Genomic DNA, 20503 nt, shown 5'->3' with positions numbered 1-20503 from the left:
AAGACATAATGCCACCACCACCCTAGGTTGTTGGTTGCCTCCTCATGCTGAAATGGATCAGGCATTTTGGGCAGTTGCCATTGGAAAAGTCACATGAAGGCCAACTTGTGGAAGGAAGTCTTCCCCTGAGGAGTCCTACAAAGTTATCCTCCCTTTTCCAACCTAAGAAAAGACAAGCCATCAAGCAACGAAACAGCCAATTAAACAATCAGCGAACTTTTGCTGATCCCATGGATGTCCCCAATCAATCACAGGGATTTATCCACAAATAGTATTAGATAAAGGGATGCTAATCTAAGATGATGTCCCATCCCTGTCCATGTAATACTATTCTTTATGATCGAAAAGGGAAAATTCCTATTCAGAAACACCAGGATGCTCTTCATTCTTTTAACCACAGAAAAGAAAAGACAATTGAACACAGACCCTCATGCTTTACATAACTTAAACATATCAAGTAACCCTAAATGTACTGTATGTTTTAAAGTGAAGTAGTGACAGGGTCATAAACTGCGATAATCAATGTTTAAAGTTTTATTTTTCTCCAAACAAACAGTAACAAACAGGCTTGATGAGCAAATATACAGTACAACTAATATTTTTGAATACATTTCATACAGGTCTGTCCATTACTCTGATCGCTGTTCAAAATTACAAAATGAATGATCTTTTGAAATCTCTGTAGTTACAATGGACAGTTCAGCAGTAGTCATTCTTAATTGCTTGATGCTAATTCTCTAACCCTGAATTGCACAGCAACTCAAAACAAAGCATTGATAACACACACGTATACTTTTCATAACCCCTTAAAAGCAAACCAATAATAGGCAGTTCTTGCAAAGATTTCTAAGTATTGATAAAAGCAATCTATATTTCACAATAATCAAGCCATGTTTCTGATAATACTTGTATAAGTTGTAAAGAGAAAAATAAACTGATGTAAGATACTTGACTCAGCAGTCAGGTTGCACATACAATAAATAGTGTTTAATTAAGTTTCATTGAGACAACGGAACGCGAGACAAATTACTGATTAAGGCTAATCAAGTGAACTGAACATTCTCCTCACATTCCATAAGTGTTCATAAACTGGCTAATATATGAAATATACAAAGAGTTGACTAAAGTAGTAATGATGTGGCATTAAAGAATGGGACACAGAAGTTTATTTGTGATTTGTGATCATTTTGGGGAATCTGTTAGCTGTTTTGTGTGGAATTCTTACTGCACTTGTGTAGCATGTCATAAATAAGAACGTTTCACCTATACACAGAAAAACTATACATTGCAAAGTACACATTTGGAAAAAATACATCAAATTTACATTGTATGTAACAAACATGGACACAGTGCATAAAAATATCTAAAAGCTGTGGTATATAAATATCTAAGAACTGTTATATGTAATGCACCAAGAGGAATTTCAAGCCACATAGAGAAATACAAAGCATTTTTTTTGTAATAACAGTGGCAGTGCAAAACCAGCTTTTAATAATGAGTTATTTAGGATGCCTGCTTTTAAAATATTTGATCATAAGCAAAAACGCAAACAGCTCTCTCTATAAATAGTACAGCATTTCTTAAATATAGCGGTTTATCAGTGATCGACATAAGTTAGAAGTTACATATCCAATAGCAGAGCAAACATACTGCCATTCGAGTAAACAAGCACATCCAGAGGTCACGAGAATTCAAAAAGGAAAGTAATGAGCCTTCATACAATATGGCAAAGCATCTATCATATCTCAAGCCCACACTTACATAAACAGTATCCCTGGTTAAAAACAACCTCCATCCATTTCAATGACTCACTCAAACGCTACACATTCCTATAGATACCTAGCCATTGCATATGGAGAAAGATACGAGGTTCAGAAAGCCACATTCAGATACAGTTACTCCAGCCCTGAAAATACCCCAAAAAGCTGTTGTTTTTTCATTTGCCCTTTCATTTACAATCGCTTGCTGTGTCGTAGCGGACTTGGACCCATTCGCAATAGAAGAAAAGCGGTGTTCATTCATGCACTCTTTTCACATAGCACTCTAGTCAAACTGAAGCATCACTAGCAAGCGGATGAAAGGAAGACCTGCCTCCACTGGCTCTCTAGACTTCGACCCATACTGGGAGTGTAGCTCATAGAAAAAGTCATCCTATTTCGATGGTGTAATTAGCCTGGTCTGTTAGAGCGGGAAGACACCTACCACCACCCCCCCTTGAACCCAGTACAGAACTTCCTACTGTTAGGTATGGCAAACGGAGAGGGAGAAAGAGAGAGCGTGGTGCAGGTTGCGGTAAATAGTGGGACCATCAAACGGCAGTCTCCTGGTCCTCTCGCTGGATCATCTGGTAGTGCTGGCGGTTTTCCAAGTACTCCGCCAGCTCCTGGTCATTGGCCTTCTCCGCACGTCGCTTCGGCGTCTCACCCTGTAAAAGGGAGATGGGTATAAGAGGGGTGGAAAGAGAGAGGGGGGTGAAGGGGTGGAGAGAGAGGAAGGAGGAGAGAGGAAGAGGGAAAGGGTGAAAGAGAGAAAAGGGGTGGTGAGGGGGGTTGAGAGAAAGAAGGGGGGTGAGAGAGAGAGAGAGAGAGAGAGAGAGAGAGAGAGAGAGAGAGAGAGAAAGAGGGAGAGAGAGACAGGGGGGGTATAGTGATGTGTGTGTGAAACTGTGCATGTTGATTCTGATGACAATGAAAAAACACACTGAAACATACAATCTTCTTTTTGTATTGGCAAGAAAAACAGAAAAATATTCTCATAATGATGACAGGCTTTTTCTTGCCACGAGTCAGTTCACCATGGTGACCGTGTAGTGTACTAAGACCATTGTGGATGTATAAGACCTGCCGGGAATCCTGCAGGGGTACAATTCCTACTTACAGAGAAGAACATGAAATCCCCATTACAAAGAATACACAGCAATTTCCCCCTAAAATAGGCCTTTACTGGACTAGAACGTGTCATTTTGATAACCATCAGCCTTGTTATGATAACTATCAGCCTGATTCATTGAGCCCTTTACCCAAAGGTCAAGTAAAAAAGGCCTCTATCATCAGCCTTTCCTGAACTAGAGCTAGCAAATATGATAACCATCATCCTGATTCATTAAGGTAATTTACCTGAAGGTCAGTCTTCATGAGGGAAGCCCCGGCCTCCACCAGGTAGTGGCAGATGGTCCTCTGACGCGTGAACGCAGCTTTATGGAGAGCCGTCTCCCCTCTGTGTCACACATAGACACACACACACACACACACACACACACACACACACACGTCAATCAGGTTGTGTTGTAGCTGGGAGCTCTAGGTTTGACCCAGTTGACAGACTTTTTCCAGGAACTGACTAATTCATTTAGATGAGGTGATTTGAATTATTTGAGGGCGGAGCTTAGCTTTAATAGTAATCAGTAGAGAGTTGACCTCTGTGCCAAGATTATTTAATGCAAAAGGAAGTTGACAACATGACTCACGTCTCTTTTTCTGTGACATCCAGGAGAGTGGTAGGTGCTGTGTGTTAAAACATAAGACAGGATTCAGATATTGCATCCAGTATCTATACGAACACAAGCTCCCTATCTATTTCACATACAGTACATCTATCATCCATGTTGAATATGTTCAAATCTTTATTTATGTTCGGTCCACAACAGTGATGGGAAATGTTAATATGTTCATTGGGTTTATATGCGATACTGCAGAGTGCTTCCAATTATCGAGAACGTAAGAATGAAACAGTGTCATATCAGCACTTAATACCTAAAGTGATAGGAGTCAACTGCAGTGTTTGACAGGTCAGTCTCTTACCGTTGTCTATGATGTACTTAACAATCTCCTTGCAGCCCACCTCCACCGCGTAATGGAGTAAGGTGCAGCCCAAAGTATCCTGCGCGAAAATATCTGCCCCCTGTTTGTGGAGCTCTGTGAGCTGTGAACAAAAGAATATTCATTTACAGTGCGTCATCTTGACAGTGCTTCAACTTTATAGTCATTACACTTGGCTGTGTTTCAATTTGAAAGTACTTCAACTACAGTGCTTCAACTATACAACTATACCTTGTTTCAACTTGCTTTACTGTGCTTTACCAATACAGCGCTTCAAATTGTGCACCCACATTTGTCTACTATCTTACATTTTGTGAGGGGTCAAAGAGAGGGGTCAAAAGTAAATGTAAAAACACTGTTAGAGGAGGATGCATGGTAGGAATGAATGCTGTGTAACTAAACATGTTGTGGACTTACCCTTTCGAGATCTTCCGTCTTCACACACTCAATTAACTCAGTTACTGTAAAAACAGAGTAAGGCATCTATACTCTTCACAATTGACTTACGAGGCTTTTCATGATATTTTTTGAACAGTGAACCTTAGGCCAGTAAATACAATATGGTTCAAATGAGGGCTGGGTGACATGGCCAAAATATCATAAAAATATCATATTTTGTACAATTCTGAATAATGAAAGTTCTAAATATGTTTTGAGTAGTACATGACCCTAGGATGGCCACAAATCAATTCTAAGTGGTTTAAATAGCTTTCTCCATTCTGATTGTTTTACAAACAAACTAGGGCAAAACTGATAGTGAAGCAGTCCAATTTGCTTTTTAATTTATTTAGCACTGTATCAAATGACCTTTATTCGACTGCATTGTAAAAATCCATACTGGTATGCAAGTACGGTTGTACCTATCCGTTCAGAATATCGAGAACAAATCAACAGTTTTACCTTTTTCAGCATCACACGACAGAGCACTTCCAGAACTGTGAGAAGGGCAAGAGGCAGATTTTACAACAAAGCTAAATGACATTGCACTGAGATGATGATCATAACAAGTAAGCATGACAGTAAGCGTGACACATACAGAAACAGACAGCATACCTAAGCATGGGTCTGAAATCAGCAATACTTGTATGGGGCCGATGAACATTCACAATTTTAGTGCCTCTCCTTCAAAGACAAAGACAGGATAAAACGTGGATGACATATCATACATATTAAGCGGTGTGTGACAAAGTGTGTTTGGATTTTTTAATTTTTTTTATTAAATCACAACGATAATTGGGAAAGTGAGCCAGACCTGAGTTCAAATACTATTTAAAGTAGGCCTATGTATGTCAATTACTTTTAAAGACATTTGTAGTAGGTATTTAGATTTTGAAAAATTTTAAAACACAAGTAGTTGAGCATTGGAAATACTGTAAATTTGGAAGGTATTGGCATGTATTTGAAAATACTGAAATGCAGAGTATTTATACAAATATTTGAATTATCCCATGCATTTGAGCCTGGTCTATTTGCTATTTTAAATAAAGTATTAGGAAAGTAAGCTATTTATTGAAAAGTATATGAAGATACTTTCAAAAACTTCCAAAAGAAGGAGTTGATTTGGGCCACACCATTTGAAAATACTCAAATACACAGAATTAAGTATTTAAAATGACAAATAATCAAATCAATCAAATCAAATACACGTGTACTGTATATGATCACAGGTTTGGAGTGAGCTAAAAGTTGTCTCAGGGAGCAATGCTGAATCAAGTTCCTTGGAAGCTTTTGAATACTTGAATGGAACATGTGTCCAAGTCATTTCTCTTATGACTCAACCCATACTGAACCTGAGAGAGATGACACGGCTTTGTGACACTAGGCTTTGTCACATCATTGCAGGCGGAATTGTCGTGCTATCTGACGTTAGACAATGTTGTTACATAGCAAGCCATACTGCTATGCTGATGGCTGACCATGAAGATGAAAACCCAAATCCACTATAATTAAAACAAACCCTCATGTATGCTGTTCATTAGTTCTACTTATATTAACTACCCAATTGTCAACATTTTGAGATCTGATGTTCTACCAACATTGCTTCAAGCTAGTTTGGTTATCGCTCCTGGCCATTGCTCATGACCAGAATGCCACACCATTAGAATGTAGACACTGATTGAACAGTCATCCAAAAGACACCACAGTTCAACAAAGGTCTGATAATTGGTCTCGTAAATAACATTGGTGCCACTATAGGCCAACAATAGATGGACTGATGAATTGGTAAAACCATACTACAATTGAACATGTCCACAAAGATGTATAGGATTCAGGCTAAAGTCAGGGTCTGACCTGCACTGGCCGGTCTTGGAGGAGGCCTGAGAGTCGCTGCTGTGAGCTAGGGCCTCTGTCACCGAGCTGTCACTGGACACCCTCTTCCTCTGGGACTCCCTGATACTGCAGGAGGGGAGGGAGACGAGGTACAGGTTAGTGACTGGGAGAAGGACCACTCAGTACAGTAATAACATGACTTTTATGTTTTACATTCTTGCCAATATCTATGAATAGAATTGAAACTGTTGCTATCAAAAGTTTGTGTGTGTGTGTGTGTGTGTGTGTGTGTGGTGTAAAATTGGTCGTCAAGTCTGTCTGAGACCCAGCCATGTAGTTGTGTCATCTTCCCTGAGGGAGCCAACATTATATACAGGACCAGATATGGATCATGAGCTATTGTTCATCACCAGACACCACACCACCCTCACAGTATTGACTTTAACAGGGAACGGGAACTTTGATGGTGTCCAATAGTGAGTGACGGTCAGGCAGCAATGAAAGAGGGAGGTTTGTGTGTGCGCGCACGTGTGTGTGTGTGTGTGCCTATCTTTCAAATAAATAAGGTGCAAAGAAACCAAGCTAGAGTGCATCCACTTAAAAATGTTACCTTGTTCAGTCTCTAAACCATAAAGGGACAGTTTCCCAGACACAGATTAAACTTAGTTCTAGACTAAAATGCACTTTTAATGGAGATTTGGTTTAATCTTAAAAGTGTTTATATTCTCACCTGGGTCCTGGGGAGGAGGTGGGAGAGGAGGAGGAGGATGGGAAGGTAAACTGGCGAGATTCTGGCGTTTTGCACTCCCCGTACGAGTCTACCAGGTCGGGCATGCCCGGCGAGGTGCCCACCGTCTCCTTGATGACCAGCTCCGGGTCCAGGATGTAGAGGTCATCCTGGGAGATCTCCGTCACGTAGTTGAGGTGCTCCTTGAGGTTATAACAGGTTATTATAACAGTTTATAGCTTGTTTATTTAAAAAAAGAGTCACGACAGTGTGTCATAACATGCCTCATTAAAACCCTGGACAATGGGTGATATAGATGGGGGCCTTGAATACTTATAAGCTTTACCATAAGGTCCAGGAGTTTATCCTAGTCAAGTCATGTGGTCAGAAAAAAACTATATGGCATATTCACAGGCTTGTTAATGTATTTATTATTAGTATAAACAGGACAATTAAACAACAAAAAATAAGTAGGCCTCCACCCCTCCATCTCTGATTGACTGAGAAATTCAAGAAGCTGTCATCGTTAAGTGGCATAATGTATGCAAAGTATTGAATATTTACATTCATGCAATTCGAAATGAATTTAGTAACTTTGCCCCAGAAGCATTTAACTGCAGGGCGCTCTCACGTCCAATGGAGGATTGTGCCTAACTGCTTTAGGGGGCACAGTGAAGAGTTGGGAATTTCACTGTAAAACGTTTCCTTGTTAAGTAGAGTCTGTGAACAAACTTAAAATGTGTAAGTTGATTGTTCGGATTAAGGGATGCCAAAGTCATATTTTTTTGTATTTATCTTCCAGCTAAAGGGTAGTTCAGATTCAATTAGATGTGTAGACAAATACTTTTTTTGAATGGTTAGCTCAGAATATGAGCGTTCCAAAAGTTGTTAATATATTACAGAGATCAGTCCCATTGGGAGCCCAGATCATTTATTCAGAAATCCCATCATTGGATGGTTCGGTAGATGGGTTTCCCAAGGGACTCCATTGGCCAGCAACCTAAGTTGTAGATATATTTTAAAAAATGATTTTATGTGTATGTGTCTTTCAAATCTTGGATTGTTCTCAAACAACTGTCCATGATATCAACAAGGGTATGGATTCTACATTTGGATTATTGGGGTGATGGGAAAAGGCCCGCAAGGCGCTATTGTGAAATATTGGAGTATGGGCATGTTATTTTGATTACCAGTTACATAATTTTTCAACTTTCCACCAAATAGAAATTGTATGAGCAATAATAGGACCAAACCGTAGTTTACATTGTTTAAGGGACATAGGAGACACCAGGGAAATAGGAGACACCATATTTATCTCTATACTCAGCCAGGGGGGGGGGGGGCGGAAGAATCATGTCTCAACCAATTTAGGATGGGATGAAATGCTAGTGCCTGGAAACACAATTTAAAGTTTGCTACGGCTAGTCCTACGGCTTTCCCTCTTTGTAAGTTTGTTCATTTTATCCAAGATCGTTTGCCTTGCCATATACATTTTGAAACCGCACTATGAATTTTATCCCAATAGAGCCATGGGAACCACTGAACTACAGAAATTCAGCCGTGGCGATATATTAATTTTAACAATAGATATTCTGCCAGTTAACGCAACTGGGATATTAGTACATCTACTGAGGTCGGATTGAATTGAGCGTTCTGTCAAAGTTTCTGTCAAAGGAAGGAAACATTTCTACAATTGGGATTCCATAAGTAGAGATGGAGTCCTTTTCAGGGTGTTGGAAAAAAGGCAGTAGGGCAGATTTGGTTCGATTTATTTTAGAACTTGAGATGGAGCCATATTTATCTATGATCTTCAAAGCATTTGGGAGGGATTGAAATACACTTTCTAGATAAAGTAAGATATTGTTGGTGTATAATGAGATTACGTAATCCATAGAATTGAGACATATTGGTGTAATTTCTTTCAATTGGCGAATTGCCTGGGCCAGGGGCCCCTTGGATTTGTTTTCAGCAGTGGTGGCAAAGCTACCGAAGTATATGGGAACAGCATGTTAGACTCCATAGACCTCTAGTCATTGATTGCACTAATGCTAGTTAGCAACTTCTTTCTGACTGCATGCGAGACAAAAAAGGGGTATGCACGAGTTCATCTGACTATGGGTAAGTAGAAAAAGGGCCTAGTTGCCTAAATCATGCACAAAAAAATTGCATCATATTTTTTGGAGCTTTAGCATTCAGCATTGGTGAAGCCCCAGATGCTAAATTAATATAGGGGAAACACCGCAAGTACATACCTGAGCACGGTCTATCCTATAGAATCGATCAGCAGTTGTGCCTGAAAAGAAAACATACACCTTTCATAATCTATATGTTCCTGCCCATATACTGGCATTGCATTCCTGGACAGAAATCTAATGCTGCATTTCAATTGTTTTCAAAATGAGGAAGAGAGTTCCCTTATAAAAGAGAACGGTTAAAGGATGGTTAAAGTGGCCAATAAAATACTCTCTTTGTTCGGGTAGCAATACTTACAGTCAAGGAAGCACCATTTGGGGGAAAGCTTTTGTGACGACAGCCTCGCTGATTTCACAGCATCACTTTCCTTTTAGAGAATAATATAACAACATAGTTATGTCATCTCATTTCCTACAGCAAGTAACATCTTTATAAACCAAGTACTTCAGTTCTTCCAAAGGAGCATTTGAGGTTTGTCATTTTGTTCCCTGGAGTACATCTGAGCTCCACTAGGGGGCACAGCAGACAACATGAAGTCTATCATATGCTCAAATATTTAATGACACACTCACACTCTTTCTCTCACTTTCACCCCAGTTCCTTTTCTCTCACTTTTACTTATTTTGACACTCACTCATTCTTTCGCCCACACACATTTCCACCCTCCACTAATATTGTCACCCTTGGTGAAAATGAGCAAAATGGCCTGTAAGAAAAATGTCTTTGCTGTTTATCCTCTTGGTCTTTCAATCAAAATGTTTACAAAAAAATCTAACCTTTAAATGAAGTCAAATTATTTTAAAAATTCAATGTGAAGTAAATTCAATAAATATTTTTCTACATAATATGTGTGCCACAATTATTGGCACCCCAATAAATTCTTATGTGTAAAATCTAACTGAAGTATATTCCCATTCATATTTTACATTTTTATGTTCACCTGAGTGATTAGGAACACTTAAGTGGTAAGCCATGACTTCTTGTTTCACTGGGGTATAAATATGAGGTGACATACAGGCCAAGTTCCCACAGTCATCCATTACAGTAATGATGTGCGACAAAAGGTTTTTGAGCTGCACAAATCAGGAAACGGCTATGAGAGAACAGCTCAAAGGTTGAAAATACCCATTTCCACTATCAGGGCAATAATTAAGAAGTTTAAAGCAACTGGAGATGTTAACAATCGGCCTGGAAGACGACGTGTGTCTATATTGACTCCACGCACAGTGAGGAGGATGGTTAAAGTGGCCAAAAATGTTCCAAGGATCACAACTGGAGAATTGCAGATGTTAGTTGGGTCTTGTGGTCAGAAAGTCTCCAAAACTATAATAAAATGCCACCTCCGTAACCACAAGTTGTTTGGGAGGGTTTCCATAAAAAAGCCTGTGCTGTCATCAAACAACAAACTCAAGTGCCTACGGTTTGCCAAACGTTACAGGAACTTTCAATGGGACCGGATTCTATGGTCAGATGAGACCAAAATAGAGCTTTTTGGAAACAAACACCAGAGGTGAGATTGGCGTAGACAGAAAGATATCCATGCAGAAAAGTACCTCATCACCACTCTGAAGTATGGTAGTGGATCTTTGATATTGTGGGCCTGTTTTTCTTCCAAAGGCCCTGGACAACTTGTTAGGATACATAAACACAGAAAAAAGAAACGTCCTCTCACTGTCAACTGCGTTTATTTTCAGCAAACGTGTAAATATTTGTATGAACATAACAAGATTCAACAAACGAGACATAAACTGAACAAGTTCCACAGACATGTGACTAACAGAAATTGAATAATGTGTCCAAGAACAATGGGGGCCAAAATCAAAAGTAACAGTCAGTATCTGGTGTAGCCCCAGCTGAATTAAGTACTGCAGTACATCTCCTCCTCATGGACTGCACCAGATTTGCCAGTTCTTTGCTGTGAGATGTTACCCCACTCTTCCACCAAGGCACCTGCAAGTTCCCGGACATTTCTGGGGGGAATGGCCCTAGCCCTCACCCTCCCATCCAACAGGTCCCAGACGTGCTCAATGGGATTAAGATCTGGGCTCTTCGCTGGCCATGGCAGAACACTGACATTCCTGTCTTGCAGGAAATCACGCACTGAAAGAGCTGCATGGCTGGTGGCATTGTCATGCTGGAGGGTCATGTCAGGATGAACCTGCAGGAAGGGTACCACATGAGGGAGGAGGATGTCTTCCCTGTAAAGCACAGCGTATAGATTGCCTGCAATGACAACAAGCTCAATCCGATAATGCTGTGACATACCGCCCCATGACGGACCCTCCACCTCCAAACCGATACCGCTCCAGAGTACAGGCCTCAGTGTAACGCACATTCCTTCGATGATAAACACGAATCCGACCATCACCCCTGGTGAGACAAAACTGTGACTCATCAGTGAAGAGCACTTTTTGCCAGTCCTGTCTGGTCCAGCGACGGTGGGTTTGTGCCCATAGGCGACATTGTTGCCGGTGATGTCTGCAGAGGACCTGCCTTACAACAAGCCTACAAGCCCTCAGTACAGCCTCTCTCAGCCTTTTGCAGAGAGTCTGAGCACTGATGGAAGGATTATGCATTCCTGGTGTAACTCGGGCAGTTGTTGCTGCAATTCTGTACCTGTCCAGCAGGTGTGATATTCGGATATACCGATCCTGTGCAGGTGTTGTTATACGTGGTCTGCCACTGCGAGGACAATCAGCTGTCTGCCCTGTCTCCCTGTAGCGATGTCTTAGGTGTCTCACAGTACGGACATTGCAATTTATTGCCCTGGCCACATCTGCAGTCCTCATGCCTCCTTGCATGCCTAAGGCATGTTCACGCAGATGAGCAGGGACCCTGGGCATCTTTCTTTTGGTGTTTTTCAGAGTCAGTAGAACTGCCTCTTTAGTGTCCTAAGTTTCCATAACTGTGACCTTAATTGCCTACCATCTGTAAGCTGTTAGTGTCTTAACGACCGTTCCACAGGTGCATGTTCATTCATTGTTTATGGTTCATTGGACAAGCATGGGAAACCGTGTTAAACCCTATATAATGAAGATCTGTGAGGTTATTTGGATTTTTACGAATTATCTTTGAAAGACGGGGTCATGGAAAATTGACATTTTTTTTTTTTTTTTTTTTTTTTAAGTATCATGGGCTTAAACTGGGCCTTGGTTGGATCTTCCAGCAGGACAATGAACCAAAGCACACCTCAAAATCAACACAACATTTTTGACATGGTCATCCCAATCCCCTGGCCTAAACCCCATAGAAAACCTGTGGGAAGGGCCTCCCGGGTGGCGCATTGGTCTAGGGTACTGCATGGCAGCGCTAGCTGTGCCACCAGAGACTCTGGGTTCGCGCCGAGGCTCTGTCGCAGCTGGCCGTGACCGGGAGGTCCGTGGGGCGATGCACAATTGGCCTAGTGTTGTCCGGGTTAGGGAGGGTTTGGCCGGTAGGGATATCCTTGCCTCATCGCGCACTAGCGACTCCTGTGGTGGGCCGGGCGCAGTGCACCCTAACCAGGTCGCCAGGTGCACGGTGTTTCCTCCGACACATTGGTGCGGCTGGCTTCCGGGTTGGATGCGCGCTGTGTTAAGAAACAGTGCAGCTTGGTTGAGTTGTGTTTCGGAGGACGCATGGCTTTCGACCTTCGTCTCTCCCGAGCCCGTACGGGAGTTGTAGCAATGAGACAAGATACTAACAATTGGATACTACGAAATTGGGGAGAAAAGGGGGTAAAAAATGTTTTTAAATTATAATAAAAAAAGAAAACCTGTGGGATGAGCTGAAGAGGAGAGTCCACAAGTGTGGACCTTGGAATCTGAAGGATCTGGAGAGATTCTGTATGGTGGAATGGTCTCAGATCCCCTGCCATGTCTTCTCCAACCTCATTACACATTATAGGAGAATACTCAGAGCTGTTATCTTGGCAAAGGGAAGTTGCACACAGTGCAAGGGGTGCCAATAATTGTGGCACACATATATACTTGAGAAAAACAGTTTTATGATAAGAATTCATTTTTTCTTCCAATTATTTTACTTCAATTAAAAGTTTGATTTCCTTGAATATTTTGAAAGAAAGACCAAGAGGATAAACAATAAATAGATTTTTTACAGCCTGTTTTGCACATATTTACCAAGGGTGCCAATATGAGTGGAGCGCACTGTAAATGGACTTGGCCAATCCGTACTCTCACTCCTCCCTACAGTTGCGGGCACCAAAAAGTTAGGTTGCGTCACCGTACTGGCAGAACAATTGTGGCAATGTGTGTACAACAAGGTTTTAAAAGCGCTTTAGTTCCCACAACTGTACGTCTTCTACATACCTCTTCCAGACTATCCTGTAGACTCTCAATGTGTGAACGGCAGTTCTCCAGATCGCTGTCTCCTGGGACCGTGATGATGCCCAGTGGAATAGCTGATACAGGGAAAAGACATTCTGTTACAGTAGTTTCCAAATCAAATTTTATTGATCACATACACATGTTTAGAAGATGTTATTGCTGTTGTAGCGAATTGCTTGTTTCTAGCTCCAACAGTGCAGTAATATCAAACCATTTCACAACAATACACACAAATTTTCGGGTAGCCTTCCACAAGCTTCCCACAATAAGTTGGGTGAATTTTGGCCCATTCCTCCTGACAGAGCTGATGTAACTGAGTCAGGTTTGTAGGCCTCCTTGCTCGCTCACGCTTTTTCAGTTCTGCACACACATTTTCTATAGGATTGAGGTCAGGGCTTTGTGACGGCCACTCCAATACCTTGACTTTGTTGTCCTTAAGCCATTTTATCACAACTTTGGAAGTATGCTTGGGGTCATTGTCCACTTGGAAGACCCACCAAGCTTTAACTTCCTGACTGATGTCTTGAGATGTTGCTTCAATATAGTCACAAAAATTTCCTTCTCATGATGTTATCTATTTTGTGAAGCACACCAGTCCCTCCTGCAGTAAAGCACCCCCACAACATGATGCTGCCTCCCCCGTGCGTCACATGTCGGGATGGTGTTCTTCGGCTTGCAAGCCTCCCCCTTTTTCCTCTAAACATAACGATGGTCATTATGGCCAAACAGTTCTATTGTTGTTTCATCAGACCAGAGGACATTCCTCTAAAAAGTACGATCTTTGTCCCCATATGCAGTTGCAAACCCCAATCTGGCTTTTTTATGGCGGTTTTGGAGCAGTAGCTTCTTCCTTGCTGAGCGGCCTTTCAGGTTATGTCAATATAGGACTCGTTTTACTGTGGATATAGATACTTTTGTACCTGTTTCCTCCAGCATCTTCACAAGGTTCTTTGCTGTTGTTCTGGGATTGATTTCCACCTTTCGCACCAAAGTACGTTCATCTCCAGGAGACAGAACGCATCTCCTTCCTGAGCGGTATGACGGCTGTGTGGTCCCATGATGTTTATACTTGCGTACTATTGTTTGTACAGATGAACGTGGTGAACGTTTTGAAATTGCTCCCAAGGATGAATCAGACTTCTGGAGGTCTACAATTTTTTTTATGAGGTCTTGGCTCATTTCTTTTGATTTTCCCATGATGGCAAATAAGAACTGAGTTTGAAGGTAGGCCTTGAAATACATCCACAGGTACACCTCCAATTGACTCAACTAATGTCAATTAGCCTATCAGAAGCTTCTAAAGCCACAATAATTGTCATACTTTTCTGGAATTTTCTAAGCTGTTTAACTTATTGGTGACTGGGGGGCAGTATTGAGTAGCTTTGATGAATAAGGTGCCCAGCGTAAACTGCCTGCTACTCAGCCATAAAAGCTAAAATATGCATATAATTAATGAATATTTATAATGCTATTTCTGACTAATGTTGACTCTAATGTTGACTCTAACAGCCAGTGAACAGCCAGTGAAAGTGCAAGGCGCCAAATTCAAAACAACAAAAATCTCATAATTAAAATTCCTCAAGCATACAAGTATTTTACTTCATTTTAAAGATAAAATCCTCGTTAATCCATCCACAGGTCTGATTTCAAAAAGGCTTTACAGTGAAAGCACCACAAACGATTATGTTAGGTCACCACCAAGTCACAGAAAAACACAGCTATTTTTCCAGCCAAAGAGAGGAGTCACAAAAAGCAGAAATATAGATCAAATTAATCACTAACCTTTGATCTTCATCAGATGACACTCATAGGACTTCATGTTACACAATACGGGTATGTTTTGTTTGATAAAGTGCATATTTATATCCAAAAATCTCATTTTACATTGGCGTGTTATGTTCAGTAGTTCCAAAACATGCAGTGATTTTGCAGAGAGCCACATCAATTTACAGAAATACTCATAATAAGCATTGATAAAAGATACAACTATAATACATGAAACTTTAGATAAACTTCTCCTTAATGCAACTGCTGTGTCAGATTTTTTAAAAACTTTACGGAAAAAGCATACCATGCAACAATCTGAGTACGGTGCTCAGAGGCCAAAACAGCCAAAGAGATATCCGCCATGTTGTGGAGTCAACATTAGTCAGAAATAGCATTATAAATATTCACTTACCTTTGATGATCTTCATCAGAATGCACTCCCAGGAATCCCAGTTCCACAATAAATGTTTGATTTGTTCGATGAAGTTCATAATTTATGTCCAAATACCTCCTATTGTTAGGGCCAGCCGAAAGGTCGGACGAAAAAAATCCAAAAAGTTATATTACAGGTCGTAGAAACATGTCAAACTAAGTATAGAATTAATCTTTAGGATGTTTTTAACATACGTCTTCAATAATGTTCCAACCGGAGAATTACTTTGTCTGTAGAAAAGCAATGGAACACGAGGTAACTTTCACATGACCTCGCATCACGAGCTCATGGGAATCTTTCAAACACCTGGCTCAATCCCCTCTCATTCGGCCCCCCTTCACAGTAGAAGCATCAAACAAGGTTCTAAAGACTGTTGACATCTAGTGGAAGCCGTAGGAAGTGCAAAATGACCCCACAGACACTGTATATTGGAATGGCAATTAGTTGAAAAACTACAAACCTCAGATTTTTCACTTCCTGGTTGGATTTTTCACATGTTTTCACCTGCCATATGAGTTCTGTTATACTCACAGACATCATTCCAACAGTTTTAGAAATGTCAGAGTGTTTTCTATCCAAATATACTAATTATATGCATATTCTATCTTTTATGTTGAGTAGCAGGAAGTTTACTCTGGGCACCTTATTAATCCAAGCTACTCAATACTGCCCCCCAGTCATCAAGAAGCTTAGGTGCTAGTGATGGCTATTTAACAGTCTGATGGCCTTGAGATAGAAGCTGTTTTTCAGTCTCTCGGCCCCAGCGTTGATGCCCTTTGCTAATGGGCTGGAGCAAAAGCCTGCATGTATAGATCTGCTATATCCCTGCCATAGTGGTCTCCTTAGTAAGGGAATGACAGAGGTGCAGTGTATAGAATATGTATGTTTACACTCACAGGCCTCTTTGAGCTTGTCCTTGTCATAGTGCAGGGCCTCATAGGCGTGCATGCTGATCCTGCTCACTCTGATCTGCAGCTTCTCAGGAACCGGCTGCTGACTGAGAAGACACAGACAGAAACATTATGCTTGTACATATTGTATAGGTGTTTCTTAATGCTGGTCCTGGGGACCAAAAGGAGTGCACATTTTAGTATTTGCCCTAGCAATAAACACCTGATTCCACTAGTCAACTCATCAAACCTTTGATTAGTGGCATCAGGTGTTAATGCTAGGGCAAAAACTAAAAGGTGCACCCTTATGGGTCACTAAAACCAGGATTAAGAAACACTGGTATAGATTATTGATGGCTGGGAGAGAGCTACTAGTCATCCATATGGAATCACATGGATAGCCTTAACTCTAGCCTCGACTACACTCATTCTAGGTTTCTGATCTAGAACGGGAACACAGTGTTGAGGTCCGGTATCACAAGGTTTATGGTTACTAACTCATTGAGCTGGGGCATGGAGATCCTCCTCTTGGTCTTCTGCACCATGTTGGCCTGGTTCCTCAGGTTGATGTAGATGACGGAAGGGGCCAGCTTACAGGGCTCGCCATCTACCTGCATGGGGATGGACTTGTAGGTGGTCAGGGTCACTTCCTTACACTGGTTCAACCTCTCGCCGTGACCGCCCACCTGCAGAGTGGCCTGGAGGGACGGAGAGGAAGAGAGAGTGAGAAAATTGAACTGAATTGAATCCATTTTATTGATCCCCCCCCCCCATATGGAAATTGAGAGATGCTGATGAAAGATAAACAATGATGTTGTAATGAAAACAACATTCCCTCCTTAGTGCCGTGGGGGTCTAAGGCACTGCATCTCAGTGTTTGAGGCGTCACTACAGACACAAAGCCTACAATGTGCATGTTAGGCTGTACAAATGGTAATTAATATATTCCATGAGAAGTCAGAGGACATCAGGTATGGTTGAGAGCTCACCAGAGAGGTCATGGTGAATCCGATGACCTCGATACAGCCGTCGTCGTGTCTTTGCGGCTCAAAATCAAGGTGCTCACTGGGGTGACCCCACGGCTTGGTGCCAGCACAGTAACTATGGCAGACAATCAAAATACAACACTTGATAACAGGTATAATTAATAATTATTTATAACTTGTTGCAAACATGTCTGAGCTATTATTATGTATTTTAATAAGACTTCTAATATGGTATGTCTCTATATTAAAGAAACGTTCTACCGACTCTAAATGGCTGGTATTTTGTCAAGCCATTGAAATGCACTAGAGAGGTCAACTCCTAGCTTTGCAATGACCTCTTCTGTGACAGCATGGGCAGAGCTATTGGCAGAGATATTGATAGACATCTTCAATTTAAAGTAGTCCATTTATTACTTATTATTCTACCTCTATGAGTGTATAGGCATAGATGTGTAAATAAACTGAAAAGGTGAATACCACCACCTACTGTACTGGAGTGTGTATAGTCTAAACAGGTAAAAGCTAAGGTTGGTTACTGCCACCTGCAGCGGTTATAGAATGTTTGCTCAGGAGCGTAATTCATTGGTTGACCCCTCCCGCTGACCTGGATGGAATTATGGGGATCCTTCTTTAACCCATAGCAAGTCCCATGCAAAACAGACTACGAGTGACTCTCATAATGAGATGAATATATCACATTATAAGGGTGTCATACAGCACATGCTCATGTTATGTCTTACACTGCTGCATCACAATGCCATCTGGTCCATTTGTATCGTTCTGTGTGTCCATTGAATTGACTCAATGTCTATTAATGGGAGTGTAAACATTGCATTCGGAAAGTATTCAGACCCCTTGACTTTTTCCACATTTTGTTACGTTACAGCCTTACTCTAAAATGGATTCAATTGTTTTTTCCCCCCTCATCAATCTACACACAATACCCCATATACACAAAGCAAAGACAGGTTTTTAGACATTTTTGCAAATGTCTTAAAAAAAAGAACCTGAAATTTCACATTTACATAAGTGTTCAGACCCTTTACTCAGTACTTTGAAGCACCTTTGGCAGCGATTACAGCCTCTGGTCTTCTTGGGTATGACGCTACAAGCTTGACACACCTGTATTTGGGGAGTTTCTTCCCTTCTTCTCTGCAGATCCTCTCAAGCTCTGTCAGGTTGGATGTGGAGAGTCACTGCACAGCTATTTTCAGGGTCTCTCCAGAGATGTTCAATCAGGTTCAAGTCCGGGCTCTGGCTGGGCCACTCAAGGACATTCTGGAGCAGGTTTTCATCACGAATCTCTCTGTACTTTGCTCCGTTCATCTTTCCCTCGATCCTGACCAGTCTCCCAGTCCCTGATGCTGAAAAACATCCCCACTGCATGATGCTGCCACCACCATCCTTCACCGTAGGGATGGTACCAGGTTTCCTCCAGACGTGACGCTTGGCACTCAGGCCAAAGAGTTCCATCTCGGTTTCATCAGACCAGAGGATCTTGTTTCTCATGGCCTGAGAGACCTTCCCTTTTGGCAAACTCCAAGTGGTCTGTTATGTTCCTTTTATTGAGGAGTGGCTTCCATCTGGCCACTCTACCGTAAAGGCCTGATTGTTGGAGTGCTACAGAGATGGTTGTCCTTCTCAAAGGTTCTCCCATCTCCACAGAGGAACTCGGGACCACCAGGTTCTTGATCACCTCCCTGACCAAGGCCCTTCTCCCCCAATTGCTCAGTTTGACCGGGCGGACAGCTCTAGGAAGGGTCTTGGTGGTTCCAAACTTCTCCCATTTAAGAATGATGGAGGCCATTGTGTTCTTGGGGGACCTTCAACGCCGCATAAATGTTTTGTTACCCTGTGCCTCGACACAATCCTGTCTCTGAGTTTTAAGGACAATTCCTTCGACCTCATAGCTTGGTTTTTGCTTTGACATGCACTGTCAACTGTGGGACCTTATATAGAGAGGTGTGTGCCTTTCCAAATCATATCCAACCAACTGACTTTACCACAGGTGGACTCCAATCAAGTTGTAGAAACGTCTCAGAGATGATCAATGGAAACAGGATGCACCTGAGCTCAATTTCGAGTCTCATAGCAAAGGTTCTGATTACTTATATAAATACGTTTTTTTTTAAATTTTATTTAAATTTTTATACATTTGCAAAAATGTATAAAAACCTTTCTTATCGGGTATTGTGTGTAGACTGATGATGACATTTTTTTATTTAATCAATTTTAAAATAAGGATGTAATGTCACAAAATGTGGAAAAAGTCAAGGGGTCTGAAGACGTTGAATGCAGGTGCATCCAGTTTCAAAATATTCTAAACGCTTACCTGGGAATGTTGAGGAACACAAGACATTGCAACTTCAAGTCCTGGACTTTGGAGGTGAGGTCTGTGCCGTCACACTGACAAAGAGGGGTTTCAGAAAAACAGAGTACAGACCATAGAGTTACACATATATCTCTAGAATGGACATTGGTATCCTAGAAACATGCCTACAAATCTACCATCTTCACCATGAAAATGTTAATTCTAGAAACTGATCAAATATGGTATATAGACACTCAGTCTTGGGACACATCCACATTCTTTCTCGTTGTGCTCTGGGTCTTAGTCCCATTCAGGTCTAGAATTGCACTCACCACAACTTTAATGTGTTTGGCAAGGTCTTTGGAGCTGCCACTCAGAAAGTCAGAGAAGGCCGTCTGCAATAAAGAATCAGGTTTGAGTAGAAAAACAGTTTGAAACAAAGCGAAATGGGGATGCACTATCTGAACTTGTCCAATAAGAACACTGGCTTTCCGTTTAAAACCGTTTTGAAACATTTTGCCCTAATGAACATGCCCTAGATTTATAGTAAAGCATATCAGACAAAGAACAAACAACTCCATAGTGGGAGAGGAGCAAAGTTATATATTTTGTCAAAGCACTCACCCCTGCATAGAACATTTTATTCCGCAAACGGCTGTTGAATTTCTCTGGGTTGGCCTCTAAGTAGAGAGAGACTGCTTTAGACTGTTGCTGCAGTAACATTTATTATAGTGACTAATTTCAGCTAGCAAAAATAATTTCAGCTAGCGAAAGATGCACAA

The 20503-nt window shown here is 41.3% G+C and overlaps 1 protein-coding gene across 8 annotated transcripts in view; it reads right to left on the bottom strand.

The window, feature by feature from the left end:
- Positions 1-519: 519 nt before the first annotated feature.
- The window catches only part of dgkzb (diacylglycerol kinase, zeta b), a 92442-nt gene continuing 72458 nt past the window's right edge, over positions 520-20503 (bottom strand). For 4 of the 8 annotated variants that reach the window (XM_021565393.3, XM_021565401.3, XM_021565383.3 and 1 more), the window contains exons 16-33: positions 20346-20401; positions 20054-20116; positions 19743-19816; positions 17414-17525; positions 16923-17122; positions 16431-16531; positions 13317-13408; positions 9307-9376; positions 9069-9109; positions 6820-7019; positions 6111-6215; positions 4872-4940; positions 4719-4753; positions 4236-4279; positions 3801-3921; positions 3467-3503; positions 3117-3216; positions 520-2425 (exon numbers count right to left, since the gene is read on the bottom strand). In XM_021565393.3, the coding sequence (XP_021421068.2) occupies positions 2309-2425; positions 3117-3216; positions 3467-3503; positions 3801-3921; positions 4236-4279; positions 4719-4753; positions 4872-4940; positions 6111-6215; positions 6820-7019; positions 9069-9109; positions 9307-9376; positions 13317-13408; positions 16431-16531; positions 16923-17122; positions 17414-17525; positions 19743-19816; positions 20054-20116; positions 20346-20401 (1637 nt within the window). In that variant the 3' untranslated portion in view covers positions 520-2308. The remainder of the gene's footprint in view (positions 2426-3116; positions 3217-3466; positions 3504-3800; positions 3922-4235; positions 4280-4718; positions 4754-4871; positions 4941-6110; positions 6216-6819; positions 7020-9068; positions 9110-9306; positions 9377-13316; positions 13409-16430; positions 16532-16922; positions 17123-17413; positions 17526-19742; positions 19817-20053; positions 20117-20345; positions 20402-20503) is intronic. The other 4 variants (XM_090217042.1, XM_090217046.1, XM_090217040.1 and 1 more) reach the window with 1 other exon arrangement.

This window comes from Oncorhynchus mykiss, chromosome 2, assembly GCF_057628025.1.
Source record: "Oncorhynchus mykiss isolate SJ-2025 chromosome 2, ASM5762802v1, whole genome shotgun sequence".
NCBI lineage: Eukaryota > Metazoa > Chordata > Actinopteri > Salmoniformes > Salmonidae > Oncorhynchus > Oncorhynchus mykiss.
The sequence above is the reverse complement of the archived record's forward strand: the minus strand, read 5'-3'. Positions and strand labels throughout refer to the sequence as shown.